This window comes from Trichomycterus rosablanca, chromosome 3 (genome assembly GCF_030014385.1).
Source record: "Trichomycterus rosablanca isolate fTriRos1 chromosome 3, fTriRos1.hap1, whole genome shotgun sequence".
NCBI lineage: Eukaryota > Metazoa > Chordata > Actinopteri > Siluriformes > Trichomycteridae > Trichomycterus > Trichomycterus rosablanca.
This window is the reverse complement of record NC_085990.1, coordinates 41,067,589-41,084,150: the sequence shown is the minus strand read 5'-3', so window position 1 is coordinate 41,084,150 and position 16,562 is coordinate 41,067,589. Positions and strand designations below refer to the sequence as shown.

Sequence of the window (16,562 nt, the reverse complement as noted above, 5' to 3'; positions counted from 1 at the left end):
ATTTAATACCTTAAATTTAACAGATCCTTCCTCTATTGCATGTTCTGTTAAGTTATCACCCCGAGGTTGTTTTTTGTCATGCCGGCGCCTGAAGGTTGAGCGAGGTGCCATGAATCTTCTCTAACTGCTGCTGATGTTTGTAAAACTAGAGTCACAGTCATGGGCATCAGGCTTTTGAAGTGTTCTCCGAGTAGCCAGGACCATATGTGAGATTGTGTGCGTGACTCGGTCTGGGCACCCCTGTGGTGTTCCACACTTTTGACCCTGTAGATCGTTTTCTGATTTGGCCCGTTGGTGCGGGCTTCGGCCGAGCTATGGTGTTAACTAAAGAGCGGCCTCATTAAAACGTTAATGATGTACAAATGGCGGCGCAGTTTGCGTTCTCTCAGATGACACAACAATGTTTTATAATTGGAGGAACGTTCAGATATGTGTGTGCAGGTTTGAGTCTGTTTGTACCAGTGAGGTGTTGAGGTTGAGCAGCTCCACTTGTTATGGTTTGAGACTTCATTTCAGTTTTGCGGTTCAACTTTTGTTTTTTTTCTTTTCTTTATTTGCCAACTGTATGAGAGTTTCCAAAAGGTGATGATGGATGTGCTGAGCTGTTGGCTTAGTTGATTCTCTTGATGCAGAGGTATAAGCAATAGAGGACCACTTAAGGTTTGCTATACTGGGTTATAAAATTACATTCATGGTTTGGATTTTCTTTAGGCTGTTCCTGTATGTAGGGTCCGCATAGAAGACTTGACACAGTTTTAATGCATGCAGGATGCCCTTCCAGATACAACCCTCCTATTCCTATTCGGTCTTTGGACCAGCATTGAGAACATGCCACCTACACCATGTCTTTCCCCTCATGCAGATGTCAATGCAGATGCCTGAGCGGCTGATAGCACTGCTGAGATTCAAACTCTGGACCCCCATGGCTCAGCAGTTGTGAGATAGCGTACTTTCCTTCTGCTAGTTTACATTTTTTACATATTCTGCATTTAGCAGACGCTGTTATCCAAAGCGAATTACAGTACTGTGACAGTATACTGTCTAAGCAATTCAGGGTTAAGGGCCTTGCTTAAGGGCTCAACGGTGGCAACCTGGCAGTGGTGGGGCTTGAACCAGCTACAACTACTGGTGGTTTAGATGGTTCAGTGCACGTGTCATGTGTCCGCCAGGTCATTTACTGTGGCCCGCGAGAGCTTAAAAGGTGTATGATCGTTTTAAAAAAGCATACATTGTACGCTGTAAACTACATCTCCCAAAATGCAAGTCGATTTTGTGATCCGCAAAGGGACTGCATCCCGCCACTAGATTGCAGTGTTTCCACTTCAGCTTTTAACTTAGGCAGTTTTCCAACAAGTGGAGTTGAGAAATATCTACAAATAATCCCAAAATGTCCAAGAAGAGAACAATTTATGCATAAGGAAGGCAGTTTAATGAACAATAGGAAAGTGAATACATGTTCATGCTTCAAGAAGTAAAACTGGTCTTTTGTGTTATGAGGCAGTGTCTGTGGTAAAGGAGTACAATATATGTCACATTTTGACACCAAACATGGAGCTAAGTATGCTAAATTTAGCCTCCAACAACACATTGTCCAAGAATTGTTGTGTGATATGGTGTCTCAGTTTATTTAACAATATGTTAAGCAGTAGTTACATTTATATAGTCTTACAAATGGTTACAAACGGCCCTATGAGGGCATCCATTATTTAGGCTCTCCATGGTAAAGCCCTGTCCTACATGTCTAATCTTATCTGCCCCCATTCTTCCTTCAGAATTTTAAGATCTTCTGACCAGTTGCTTGTAACTGTCCCACACACTCGGACGAGGTCCAACGGTGACCGGGCTTTCTCTGTGGCTGCCCCGAAACAGCTTGGCACTTTTTATTAAGGCGCCCCTTACAATTGATCGTTTTAAATCCAACTTGAAGACCTATTTATTTTCACAGGATTTTGGGTTTTAGCATGGCTTTATTCTGTGCCAACTGTTTTATTTACCGTGCTATATGTCTTTTACTGTATGTTATATAATTGATTTGCTTTATTATTGCTCAGATTTTATTGTAAAACGCTTTGGATGACACTTGAGGTCTTTAAAGGCGCTTTATAAATAAACCTGACTTGACTTGACTTATGCTGATGTGGCCCTCGGTAAAAATTAGTTTGACACCCCTGGTTTAGTGCGTTTGTTTGTTTATTAGAACTTTAACGTTATGTTTTACACTTTGGTTACATTCATGACAGGAATGGTAGTTACTCATTACACAAGGTTCATCAGTTCACAAGGTTATATCGAGCACAGTCATGAACAATTTTGTATCTCCAAGTCACCTCATTTGCATGTCTTTGGACTGTTGGAGGAAACTGGAGCACCCCGAGTAAACCCACGCAGACACGGGGAGAACATGCAAACTCCACACAGAAAGGACCCGAACCGCCCCACCTGGGGATCGAACCGAGGACCTTCTTGCTTTGAGGCGACAGTGCTACTCACTTAGCCACCGTGCCGCCCGGTTTAGTGTGTTTAAACCAATCTCCCAAAACATGCAGTGGTTTGGCTACTCTAAGTTGTTCCTAGGTGTGAGTTCGTCAGTAAATGCACATGTCTGTATGTGTGTGATAGATTGCATCCTGTTTAATTCTGCCTTGCACCCACTGACTTCAGGTAGCACTGGACCCATGACACCCTTGAGTAGCATGAAGCATCAATAGAAAATGAATGAATAAATGATCTGAAGATGTACTTATCTCTAGAAATAAGGAGAGAAAAGCCAAATCCTGATAAATAACATTCTGCTTACAGAGTTACTAAGTTACAGAGTGCTTTATGCATCTCGCTACGGGAGTGAAAATTAGGTGTGAGTTTTATGTGTGATAAATCATAAACAGGTGGGCTAATCTAAACAGTTCCACTTCCTACGCTGCAAAACACACTTTTAGAACAGCTTGTTTATCCTATATTTACAGCACTGAGCAGACACCTTTATCCAAATTGACCGAATACAATCCAAGCAATAGAGGGTCAAGAGCCTTCCATAAGGGTCCAACAGTAGCAACAGTTTATTTATTTATTAGGATTTTAACGTCATGTTTCACACTCGTTGGTTACATTCATGACAGGAATGGTAGTTACTTATTACACAAGATTCATCAGTTCAAGTTCAATATGAAACACAGTCATGGACAATATTGTATCTCCAATTCACCTCACTTTGGACTGTGGGTGGAAACTGGAGCTCCCGGAGAAAACCCACACAGACACGGGGAGAACATGCAAACTCCACACAGAAAGGACCTGAACTGCTCCATCTGGGAATCAAATCCAAAACCTTCTTACTGTGAGGCAACAGTGCTACCCATCGAGCCATCGTGCCACCCATCAGTAGCAACAGTAAGCCTACCTTAATCACTGAACTAGCACTGTCCTTACTTTTAGCTTTAGCATGTTTTGGAAAGGAATCCTCATGCAGACATTTTGGGGAAGCAACTTCTAACTGACTGTAACCAGAGGCAGGGATTAAACCCCGGTCCTTAAGTGTGCAGCACTCACTCTACCACTAGGCAGTCCATAAAAATGTCCAACTGTTAGGTGCTCAGGTGACGCAGTGGGATATTCCACTAGCACACCAGCACTGAGATTCTGAACTCCTTGGTTCGCCGTCTGGGCGCCTTCTGGCGGGCATAATTGGCAGTGCCTGCAGCAGATACTAATTGGCCACCACATCTGCAGAGTGGGGGCCGGACTATGTGTGGGTGGGTGGGTCTTCATACACTGTGTAAGGACCCTGATTGGCAGAAGAGACGCCTGTGCAGAATGCCGGGCCGAGAAGAGGAGGGCTGTGCACGTGTCGGAAGAGGTGTGTACAGCGACGTGCTCTCCTCAGATGCAATCGGGTATCTCTCAGCAGCGGAAGACAAATTGAATGCGCTAAATCGGGAGGAAAATGGGGAGAAAATGCATAAAAAAATGACCAATTGTGTGTGAGCCTTTTTTATATTTACAGCATTTAGCAGACACTTTTTTCCAAAGCAGCTTACAATTATGAGCAATTGAGGGTTAGGGGCCTTACTCAAGGGCCCAGTATTTGCAATTTGAAAGTGGTGGAGCTTAAACCGGCAACCTTCTGGTTACTAGAAGTAAACATTTTTATTGTCCAATATAGTTACTCAAGCTAGAAGACGTACTGAATATAAATTCATTAAGGTGACACAGTGATAAAGTAGGTAGTGTCAATGCTTTACAGCCTTATGTTCCTTGGTTTGATCCTGACCTCTGGTTGCTGTGTGGAGCATGATGTGTTTTTCCTGTGTGGGTTTCCTTTGGGTACTTCTACATTCCACAAACAGGCAGGGTGTTTTGCCTCTCTAAATAGTGCATAGACGAGTAAGTGAGTGAGTGCATTGGCTGGTACCATGCCAGGGTGTATTCCTGCCATGTGCTCACAGTTTCCAGGATAAATTCTGGATCCACTGCACTAAAATAAATAATTGAAGAAACTAATTTGTTAGTAAAGACCAGCTCACTAAAAATTTTTGTAGCAGCAGTCTAGCAGCCCAGGTCTCTACCCGATCCGTTACGCTGACTACACGTTCTCACTGCCAGCTATTCACTCTCTCAGGAGATGTTTATGAATTAAATCCTTCAATTTAGGCATGGAGATTCAATCTAGAAATCTAGCAAAGTCTGCCATGCCCTCAAGGCATACAGCAGAGGAACTTTTCCAGCTAAGCTAATAAGATGGCAAAATAAAACGTGTTTACTCAGGCACATGCGGCAAAATCATTATAAGCGCCGCGCTTGCTTTAAATTGTAAACATATGCATACAGTGCGAACTGTTAAACTGGAAAAAAAGGCTTAAATCTCCAAAATCCCGACTATTTCCAGCTGTAAAGTAGTCAGAGGCTGCTAAACTAAAACAGAACCGTACGTTTGGAACATAACGTGCCCTGCCCCCTCAACCACCAGCGCTCTTGTTTTAATATTTAGCCAAGAGAGGCTTCCTTAAGCAAAACAATGAAACTCAAATGTAACAACTGTGGGTGATTTGATGTTGTATTTCATGTACTGTTCTCAACAATGTGGAGAAATGTGGAGCTGTCAGTGGGCTGGCGTGCACTTTGTAAGGCATCTAAAGCTTTATTGATGGAACATGACTTGATTTTTTAAGTGGTTTGAGCTTTTCGCATTTCAAGAATTAAAAAAATTAACTAATAATCATGAGTATTAATTCCAGTCTTGGTAGAATTAACATAAAAAAGATACCAGTTATGCTGCTGCCACTTGAGGAACCTTCCCTGGAACTTAGAAGCTGTAGAATTTTCAATTGTAAAATGCTCTAGGGTGGCCTTTAACTGCAAAAATATTTAGTGATAAAAAGTCTTTTAAAACTCACTGGAATCGGCCGCTCAGGTGGCACAGCGGTAAAAACGCACGCTAGCGCACCAGAGCTGGGATCTCGAATACATTGTATAGAATCTCAGCTCTGCCATCCGGTTGGGCTGAGCGGCCACATGAACAACGATTGGCCTGTTGTTCATATAGTGGTGGGGTATTAAGCCGGATAGGGACTTCTCGTAATTGATGCGCTACGACCTCTGCTGGCTGATTTGATGGCGCCTGCACAGAGGCAGGGAAAGAGTTCGCATATAGCACTCGCCTAGTATGGGTGACAAAATGCATACGGCTGCTGCCCACATGTTGGAGGGGGTGTGGGTTAGCTTCGTTCTCCTCAAATCAGAGCGGGGATTGGCATTAGTAGAGAGGAGGCGTGACGCCATCGGGCAATTGGATGCTAAAAAGCTCTCTCGGGAGAAAATGCATAAACAAAAAATATATATATATAAAAAAAACCTCTTGAAGACTCTTGAACACTTGAAGATTTTAGGAAACATATCAGAAACTCAAGAACTTTTGCCACACTTTGTTGGAATCTAATTCGAAAATGAAACAATTGAAATAAACATTAATGTGACTGTTTTTTTAAGAATGGAATTAGAGCGATGAAGACCAACATTTCTATAGACACTAAATTGAAGGATTTAATTTCTATAGACACTTTTAGCCTATAAGGAAGTCTGCATGTTCATTATATGTCTGTGTGGTTTTCCTCTGGGTCCTCCAGTCACATATTACTTTTAAAAACAATGTGTTTGGTGGGTTGGCTGATCTAAATGACCCATAGGCTTAAGAAAGTGAGTAAAATGTGTGAGTGTAGGCGGGATATTCCGCTAGCACACCAGCGCAGAGATTCTGAGCTCCTCGGTTTGAAACCAGGGGGTCGGCTGGGCGTCATCTAGCTTGCATAATTAGCAGTGCCTGCACTATGTGGGTGGGGTCTTTAAACGCTGTGTAAGGACCCTGATTGGCAGATAGAGAGGCGCCTGTGCAGAGTGCATAGGTGAAAAAGGGTTCCGCAAAAGGCTGTGCGCGGGTCGGAGGAGGCGTGAGCAGCAATATACCCTCCTCGACTGGATCCCCCAGCAGTGGAAGACAAATTGACTATGCTAAATTGGGAGTCAATGGGAGAAAATGCATAAATACAATAGAAAAAAAAAATGTGTGAGTGTGGGATGTGCTGAAATGGATTGGTATGTATTCCTACCTGGTCTTGGTGTTTCTAAGTGGCACTGGACCCATCCTGACCGTTGAACACAGAACTCAGAGAAACAGCACTGTATTTGTGCTTCTGTGAAGCACTATAGCTCTTATAAAAATGCTTTTTTAGGAACGCACTACAGAAATGCTTTATTACAAGCGCATAGTTCTGCTGGCAAGCGGCATTTTCACCACAGAACCGAGACCTCAAAAGAAGGCTGGGGTTCAGCTGCTGATGTCTGAGGTTTACCCAGTTCTCTGGCTCTTCACATGATTGCAAAGCTACTTAATTTAATTTTTCTTTATCAACAGGTGCATACATTTGTTTTTCTACTTACTTTTTAAGTATTTTGTCTGATTTGTAAAATTTGCCTTTTGTAAGGACATTTTTACATCTTAGCACTGTCTGTCTGGCTTTCTCTGTGTACTCTGGATCAAAAAAAACCCAACAAATTCACTCTTAAAAATGCATTAAGATATATTACCTACTCTAAATGCCTCCTGACTGTGATTAACTAAGTTTTGATGCCCTGTGATGGACTGAAATATGTTCTCAACAGAGTGTCCACAGTTCCTTTTACCAAGTGTTTCTAGGATGGGCTCTCAAGCATCTGCATCTCTGACCAAGATAAACAGGCTAATGAAAAATAAATAAATACATTCTTTCAAACCAGAGCTTTTGGACCTAGCATTTGGTTAAGTGAATGAGCTGTTTCAAACCAATTTGTGGTCTTGGGAGCTGATCTCTAAAGTATCTCTGGGAATGGCCTGGCACCCTCACCAAAGAATATATGTACTATTATATATACATTTACATTTTCAGCATTTAGCAGACGCTTTCATCCAAAGCGACTTACAGTTATGACTGAACATGATTTTTTGAGCAATTGAGGGTTAAGGACCTTGCTCAGGGGCCCAACAGTGGCAACTTGGCAGTGGTGGGGCTTGAACCGGCAACCTTTTGATTACTTGTCCAGTACCTTAACCACTGAGCTATCACTGCCCTTTAATTTATGAATAAATTAATGGATGTATTATTGAATTGTGATTTTTAAAGCTGTTAAGAGTTCTTGGGAGCTTGATTTGATCCTCCCTTCTGATTGGCACTTGACATGTTCACCATGTTTTCTTGTTTTCTTCATCTTTCATTTGCTCACCTTGGTTCTTGTCACCTCTGGACAACATACCGTGTTTCCCCGAAAATAAGACATCCCCTGAAAATAAGACCTAGTAGAGGTTTTGCTGAATTGCTAAATATAAGGCCTCCCCCGAAAGTAACACCTAGCAAAGTTTTTGTTTGGACCGTACGCTGTCCCTGCTGTGCTGTACGAGTGTGCTGTGGTGAGCTCCCCCTGGTGGCCGGAATACCGTCCCTGCTGTACAAGTGGCTCAGTATATATACAGTATATACACAGTATATAATAAATGTTCTTTTTTTTTTTGTTCAACAATAAATGTGAATTCTTCTTCATGGAAAAATAAGACATCCCCTGAAAATAAGACCTAGCGCATCTTTGGGAGCAAAAATTAATATAAGACACTGTCTTATTTTCGGGGAAACAGGGTATCACCAAGTTGGATTGGCTAGTGTTAATTTTTCCTAGGTGAGAGTGTGAGAGAGCGATTTCCTAAATGAGTGCTTGTTGCCCTTCGATGGATTGGCACATTCTTGCCATATGCAAGAGTGTTTCCAGGATAGGATCCAGACCCAGTTTGACTTTGATTAGGAGGACGTTTTGTTAAGAAAAACATTAACATTTACAACATTTAGCAAACACTTTTATCTGAAGCGAATTACAATTATAACAGAATACAATTTAAGTAACTTAGGGTTAAGGGCCTTGCTCAGGGACCCTACAGTCATGGGGGGCTTTAACTGGCAACCCTCTAATTACTAGTTATGAATAAACCCATAATCTCCCTTTAATAAGTTAGTCCAGACACTTTGTCCCACAGACTCCTTCTAGGATACAGTATATACAGTATATATACACTGATCAGCCATAACATTAAAACAACCTCCTTGTTTCTACACTCACTGTCCATTTTATCAGCTCCACTTACCATATAGAAGCACTTTGTAGTTCTACAATTACTGACTGTAGTCCATCTGTTTCTCTACATACTTTTTTAACCTGCTTTCACCCTGTTCTTCAATTGGTCAGGACCCCCACAGGTATTATTTAGTAGTGACTGCAGTGACACTGACATGGTGGTGGTGTGTTAGTGTGTGTTGTGCTGGTATGAGTGGATCAGACAGCAGCGCTGCTGGAGTTTATAAATATCGTGTCCACTCACTGTCCACTCTATTAGATACTCCTACCTAGTTGATCCACCTTGTAGATGTAAAGTCAGAGACGATCGCTCAGCTATTGCTGCTGTTTGAGTTGGTCATCTTCTAGACCTTCATCAGTGGTCACAGGACACTGCCCTTAGGGCGCTATTGGCTGGATATTTTTGGTTGATGGACTATTCTCAGTCCAGCAGTGACAGTGCTTCTATATGGTAAGTTGAGCTGATAAAATGGACAGTGAGTGTAGAAACAAGGAGGTGGTTTTAATGTTATGGCTGATCGGTCTTCATAATGTATATTTATGGCCAAAGATATTAGGACACCTAAACATGAGCCACTCTTTTGTAACCGAATACAATTTAAGTAGCTTAAGGTTAAGGGCCTTGCTCAGGGACCCAACGGTGGATGTGGGGCTTGAACTGACAACTTTCTAATTACTAGTTCAGTGCCTTAGCTGCCGAGCTACACTGCCCTATAATACAATAACTGAATGAGAGAATAAATAAGTAAATAAATGAAGTAATACATTAATTGTGATGTGTAAGTAAGTAGATGTAAGACAGGAAATAAAGGGCAGGGCAGTTGTAGCCGAGTGGTTAAGGTACCAGACTAGTAATCCCCACTACTGCCAGGTTGCTGCTGTTGGGCCCTTGAGCAAGGCCCTTAACCTTCAATTGCTCAGACTGTAAACTGTCACACTACAGTAAGTCACTTTGGATAAGATGTCTGCTAAATGTCGAAAATGTACAAAATGTAATACATAGTACTGGAAAGAATTGTAAAAGCAGTATTAAAGGTGGCAGAGCAGCTAAGCCATGTTTTTAGCAGCTCAGTTTAATGACATCTCACATCTGTCTTTTTCACAGCTGTTACTAATTGGATGAATATTACCCTTTGTGATGTGGTTAACTTAATTTTGTATGTAATATCAATCAAAGCATTGCAATTGCTTTATATGGTTTTAAAATAGCAGAAAAGGTTAAGTAGATTGGTGTTAAAGGTGTGTGTGAGAGAGAGAGAGAGAAAGAGGAAAGAGAAAATACAGAAGTTCTGCTTGGGCATATATCTGTCACAGTCATTTAGTGGTTGTTTTATGAATTTCCACCCAATTTTCTTTCCAGTCTAGTTGTATCCAATTTTGTGACTTTTATTTCCACCTTTACTGCTGCACGCCTCTCTTCCTGACCTAGAAAGTGCCGTAATTAACACACATTCCCTGCATGAGGAGGGTTCACAGAGAGTCAAGCACCCATCTCCACTATCCTCCGTTTCATTGTGCAGGCACCATTGATCAGCCATTAGAGGTCGTAATCGCAGCAGTTATAAGAAATCCCTTCAGCCCTCCCTCGGACTAGCCAACCGTTGTCCGTCTGGGCACTCGGCCGGCTGTTAGCGGAGCTGAAATTCAAACTCGTGAGCCTGATATATCAGCATTGGTGGGCTAGCGTGCTTTACCGCTGCGCCACCCGAGCGCCCATTTAGTGGGTTGTTAAATGTACCTGCACTTTTCAGCTGGATCTAATTCCTGCTCTAATTGCAGTTGATCACAGTTCAAAACAAACCTCCTCAGGCTGCATGAAGGTGGCCCAGTCCGAATAAGCATGCCTCATGAAATGCATCTGCGATCTGCATGAACGAAAGACCAAAGTGCAGAGCCACACTATCCCTCCTGCAGTTAGACAGAGTGACACTAATACAAAATTATGTTGGAAGGATATGTTACCCCTTGCGAATTAAATGTAATTTCTCGTCGTTTCAGAGCAAGCAGATGGAAATGATTGCTCTGCTTGTCTGGATTAATGTTTTAGCCTCCCATTAAGTGCAGTCAGTATTCACATGCGGTGTCAGCTTCAGGCTTAAGGCGGTCTGTTGTTAGTTATGAAAGGGATGTTGTATTACCTGTGTGACCAGTTATAAATTCGAAAACCAGAGGAAAAGATTGATGGAATATTGAAGAAAAAAAAACATCGCTAAGAATGAAATAACATTTTTAAAACAGTAATGAATCTGCAGTCTTACTCTCTGAATAAACCCATAATCTCTCTTTAATAAGTTAGTCCAGACACTTTGTCCCACAGGCTCCTTCTAGGCTAACAAGGCATGATCAGGCCTTTACATTAGAATAGCAGCACACTGTTGAGTAAAATTTATATGCTGACCCACCTGGACGCCTAATATATAGGCAGATCATATTGTGTGTTGACGGTGTAGCTAGTAATAACCATTTTTTCCTTCTTCATAATGTATATTATGGCCAAATATATTTGGACACCTAAACATGAGCCACTTTTCTGAAAAGGTTTGTAGTTTGATGGAATTTGTGCCCATTTAGTCAAAAGAGCATTTGCATGGCTGGGCAGTGATGTTGATCAAGAAAGCCTCAATTGATGTTCCAGTTCATTCCAGAGCAGTCCATTGGGGCCAAGGTCAGGGCTCTCTGTAGGCCACTGGAGAGTTTTTTTAAACCAGGTTTTTCTTCATGTCTTGTTTGTTTGTTTGATTATTAGGATTTTAACATCATGTTTTACACTTTGGTTACATTCATGACAGGAACGGTAATTACTCATTACACAAGGTTCCTCAGTTCACAGGGTTATATCGAACACAGTCATGGACAATTTTGTATCTCCAATTCACCTCACTTGCATGTCTTTGGACTGTTGGAGGAAACCGGAGCACCCGGAGAAAACCCACACGGACACGGGAAGAACATGCAATATCCACACAGAAAGGACCCGGACCGCCCCACCTGGGGATCGAACGTAGGACCTTCTTGCTGTGAGGCGACAGTGCTACCCACTTGCCACTAGGAAGCAAATGTATATGACCATATTCTAACCACCAAATTTAAGTTATTGTAATCAAATTTTTAGACCTTTAGCTCTTTAGTTCTTCTCTTTTGTAGGTCAGTTTGTCTGCTGAATGTAAATAGCTTTCCTCTAATATCATACTTGAAGCTAGAAACTGGTTTCTGGTTTAAAGCTTGATTGTGGTCCCCTCTGAGCAACTGTTGAAAGTATCGGTTGGGTTAAGAGATGCCGGCCATAGCCCTCAAGCCCTCAGGTATAAATTAGTTGGTGGTAAAAAAATTTCCATAAAACATGTAGGTCTTTCAGGACACCCTGATTAAAACACTGAATCTTAGCCTTTTATTTGACATACCTGTGGTTTGAATTGCAGTGTAGACACGATCTTGTTCCAGAATCTCATCACGGCAAAAGTGAAGTCTTCTCAGCCATCAGCTGTGCCTGTGCTTTCCAGTTTTCCATGTGTAATGGGTCTGTTTGTGGATAACACAGTCTCTACTGTACATGTTGACCCAGGTCAGAGTAGGATGTTGCTCAACAGAAACAAGCAAACAATTCCTCACAAAGTGCAAGCCTAGCAAATACATTGCTTGCTAAGTCATGCTAATAGCAACCAACGGTAAAATGTTAATTGGTTTGTTGCTTAAACTCTTCAAATTGGTATTATTGAAACGGATGAACGGGTCGGCGGTTGGACAAAGTTACAAATATGGGAGGCAAGAAATAATTCACTATACCACCCACAAGCTAGCTTGCTAAGTAATTCCCCAATCCTATTTGTTTTACAGAGTTTTAGTCTGTAATTTTACTTGAGGGAATCTTACTTTTCTCAATTCTTCATCCTACAGTCGCAATCAGGGTATAGAATGGGGGAGTTGGGTGTGCCAAAGTCAAGTTACTATAAACACGTAGCTGAGTAAAAATGTGCCTATTGTGCTTTCTCATCACATATTTAACAGATAGAATCTAGGTAAACAAAAGTTATATATATTACAATGAAATAACCCAATAGTTAGCTTATATAAAGTTATAGTTAAAGTTATAATCCTTTGATGTAAATTATGTATATACTCAATATTTAATTCCAAGTTCTATGTTTATTTAGATTTATTTAGATTTACCTTGGGCACTAAACACTAAAACCAGGGGTTTTTTTGCTAACAAATCTCCAATGACGTAATGTGATGCAGTATTTACTTTTGCCAAACATTTATCATATACACTGATCAGCCATAACATTAAAACCACCTTGTTTCTTGTTTCTACACTTACTGTCCATTTTATCAGCTCCACTTACCATATAGAAGCACTTCTATTGTAGTTCTACAATTACTGAATGTAGTCCACTGGACTGAGAATAGTCCACCAACCAAAAATATCCAGCCAACAGCGCCCCGTTGGCAGTGTCCTGTGTCCACTGATGAAGGTCTAGAAGATGACCAACTCAAACAGCAGCAATAGATGAGCGATCGTCTCTGACTTTAAATCTACAAGATGGACCAACTAGGTAGGAGTGCCTAATAGAGTGGACAGTGAGTGGACATGGTATTTAAAAACTTCAGCAGCGCTGCTGTGTCTGATCTACTCATACCAGCACAACACACACTAACACACCACCACCATGTCAGTGTCACTGCAGTGCTGAGAATCATCCACCACTTAAATAATACCTGCTCTGTGGTGGTGTTGTGGGGGTCCTGACCATTGAAGAACAGGGTGAAAGCAGGCAAAAAAAAAGTAAGAAACGGATGGACTGCAGTCAGTAATTGTAGAACTACGAAGTGCTTCTATATGGTAAGTGGAGCTGATAAAATGGACAGTGAGTGTAGAAACAAGGAGGTGGTTTCAATGTTATGGCTGATCAGTGTATAGTGTATACATTGCATGTGTGGAAAAAACACAGTGTGTTGATAGTTACCTTCCGTTGAATTTTGGTTTCCAGAGTGTTTTTTTATTCTGAGGTGGACAGTTGTTCGCACTTACAGCATTAAGGTCAATCTGTTAATTTACATTTAGTATTTATTCATTCATTCATCGTGTGTTTTACAACCACTTTATCCTATTCAGGGTCGTGGTGGGTCCGATTCACTGGGCAAAAGGCATGAAACAACCCAGACAGGTTGCCAGTCCATCACAAGGCAAAAACACACACACACTTAGGGCATTTTTTAGTCTGTTCATTTGGCCTGACTGCATGACTTGTGAGAGGAAACCGGAGCACCCACAGGAACCCACATGGAAACTACACACAGAAAGGACCCTGGTCGCCCGATCAGAGAATCAAACCCAGGCCCTTCTTTCTGTGAAGCGACAGTGCTACCCATTGTGCTCAATCAATCTATCAATCTATCCATCCACTCAGCCATCTATTACACTCTATACGGCCAAAATTTTGTGCACACCTGACCATGAGCTTGTTCGGCCTGTGCAACTGTAATGACTACCACTTCTGAGAAAACTTTTCGGTGGGTTTTGGAGTGTGTCTGTGGGAACTCTGTGCCTATTAAAATCAAAAGAGCATTTGTGAGGTCATTTACCAATCTTGGAAAATAAGGCCTGTGTGTTCAAATGTTTGTTTGAGCTTATGTTTGGGCTCTCCAGGTGTTCTTGGTGTGGTTGTACACTGGTGTTTCTCAACACCAAGCACCGTCATTCTGAAACAGATAATGGTCCTCATCAAAAATGTTGCCAATAGGATTAAGTATAGACATATCATTTATACTGAATAACTGTTAGCACTTTATATATATTATACACCCGATCTCAATAATTACGAGGGGTGTCCTTATACTTTTGACCATATGTGTGTGCTTTTTTTCTTAATAAGCAACATCATGGCCCAGATTATTCAGCGTATACCCATTTTGAGTTAAGTTATTTCTATTCTTGAATCGGTTATTTCTGCCAGTCTTGACCCCACTCACCCACACATGTTCAGATTGTTTTTAAAAACAATCCTGGAAAGGACCTTGTTCTCTTCTTTCTCCCACTGTTGCCAGCATATTTAATGAAGCGTTGTGGTAGGTCGTACAGTCAGTCCTGTTACTCTATCTTGGTACATGATATTTAAGACTGCTTTAATCGATAGTAGTGTCTCTCGTTTGCAACTATTGCATTCACTCAATGACATTTTCCTGTAAGCTGGACACTAGAAAGTTACATTATAAAGAACAGTCTGGTTATTACCAGCTACACTGTCAACCAGCAATATGATCTGACTCCTAGTCACTGCTGTTTTGGTCTTTGGCAGCTTTCTTAATGCTGCTATTAAAAGTTAAGCTCCGAATCAAATCAGTGTGCTGTTCACGTTCAGTATGGATTATGTTTTCCTGCAAATATGACAGGGCCAGCCAAAGTTTGCTTAAATTGCTATTTCTTGTTTCAGCAAGATTTTTTATGAATTCTAATATTGCATTGATCAATTAGTTTAGAAGAAAATCTATGTAAGCCAGACTTACAAGCACAATTTATATCTTTGTGCTTCTTGTCAGAGCCTTGATCTTCATGATTGACTAGACATGCCATTACTCTTCTTTATAATCAGTGTCTTTTTTGTCTTGTGTTCCAGCTAGCTATGTTCACCCTATTTGCAAAGGATGCTTGGTGTGTTCGAAGGACAATGGGTGTATGACATGCCAGCCCAAGCTCTTCCTTTTCCTGAGGAGGGAGAGGATAAGACAGTATGGCGAGTGTCTCCACGTCTGCCCTTCAGGCTTCTACGGCACTCGAGGGCCAGAGATCAACATGTGTTCAAGTATGACCCCTCTTTTTTTATCATTACATGTACATGGCATGAATGCAACCTTTCTCACATTCAGCTCTCACAGAAGCAACTTTCACAGCCCAAAATTTGGGTGATTACTGGTTTATCTTCATTTCATTAGCAATGACAGCTTTCACTTAGAAATTTACTGAGTTGCACTCATTCACAAATTTACCATGACTGTTACAATAGGGTAAAAAAAACTAATCTGGTTTTGGTCTTTTTTTCTAATTTTATTGCTGCATACTTAAAAATATTTTGGGTATTTAAAAGAAAAAGATTTAGTATCAGGTAATCCCTTTTATTTAAATGAAAAATATAATTTCGCACAAATGATTTTTTCAAACTTTACTATTGGCATTCTTTAAAAAAATTCAATAGTAAGTAAAAACTATAAAAATACTGACCTTTCATCCTAATAGGTGTGACTTAACCCAGTTTGGTAGTGCACTAGGTAGTTAAAATATATACAGTGGTGCCTTGAGACTCAACATCAATTGGTTCTGGAGGTGGCGTTGAGTTTAAAAGGCGTTGAGTTTTAAGGTATTTTTCCCATAAGGATGTATGGGAAGCCTGTTAATGTGTTCCATGGTCCCGTGGAACTGCATATATTTTAGGGTAAAACAGTTAAAAATCAATCAAAAATACAATAAAACCTGCTCTTTACCTTTACTTCTTTATTGTTTCCTTATGCTTCTTAATTAGTGGAGAGAACAAATAAGCAATAATAATTAGGGAGGTTTAGTGTTCCTGTGTCGTTCTTTTAATACATTAAGTTACAATATTTTTTTTAATGCTAAGTGTTTTAGACTCTCTTGGTAAAGCTGATTCTTACAATTTCCCAGCACCCCGAGCTGTAACACAAGTTTCAAAGTGAAACAGGAGAAAAGTGAAAATCCAGCTAAACACAGATACATGTGAAGCTTTCGGAGTAAATTTGTCAGTTATTCCACACAAATGCAGATTTCTCTCATGCTCACATGACGTTTTACCGCACTGCTCAAACCGAGCGCTAAGCAAATCAGCAGTCCCACACACGTTGAGTTTAAGGGAAATGTTGAGTTTAAGTGTACACATTTCTCGAAGAGGGTACAAGGTACCACTGTA

At 41.0% G+C, this 16,562-nt stretch overlaps 1 protein-coding gene across 2 annotated transcripts in view; it reads left to right on the top strand.

Moving 5' to 3' along the window:
* rspo2 (R-spondin 2) overlaps positions 1-16,562 on the top strand; it is a 96,406-nt gene that overhangs the window by 24,354 nt on the left and 55,490 nt on the right. For both annotated transcript variants that reach the window (XM_062991322.1, XM_062991323.1), the window contains exon 2: positions 15,261-15,446. In XM_062991322.1, the coding sequence (XP_062847392.1) occupies positions 15,261-15,446 (186 nt within the window). The remainder of the gene's footprint in view (positions 1-15,260; positions 15,447-16,562) is intronic.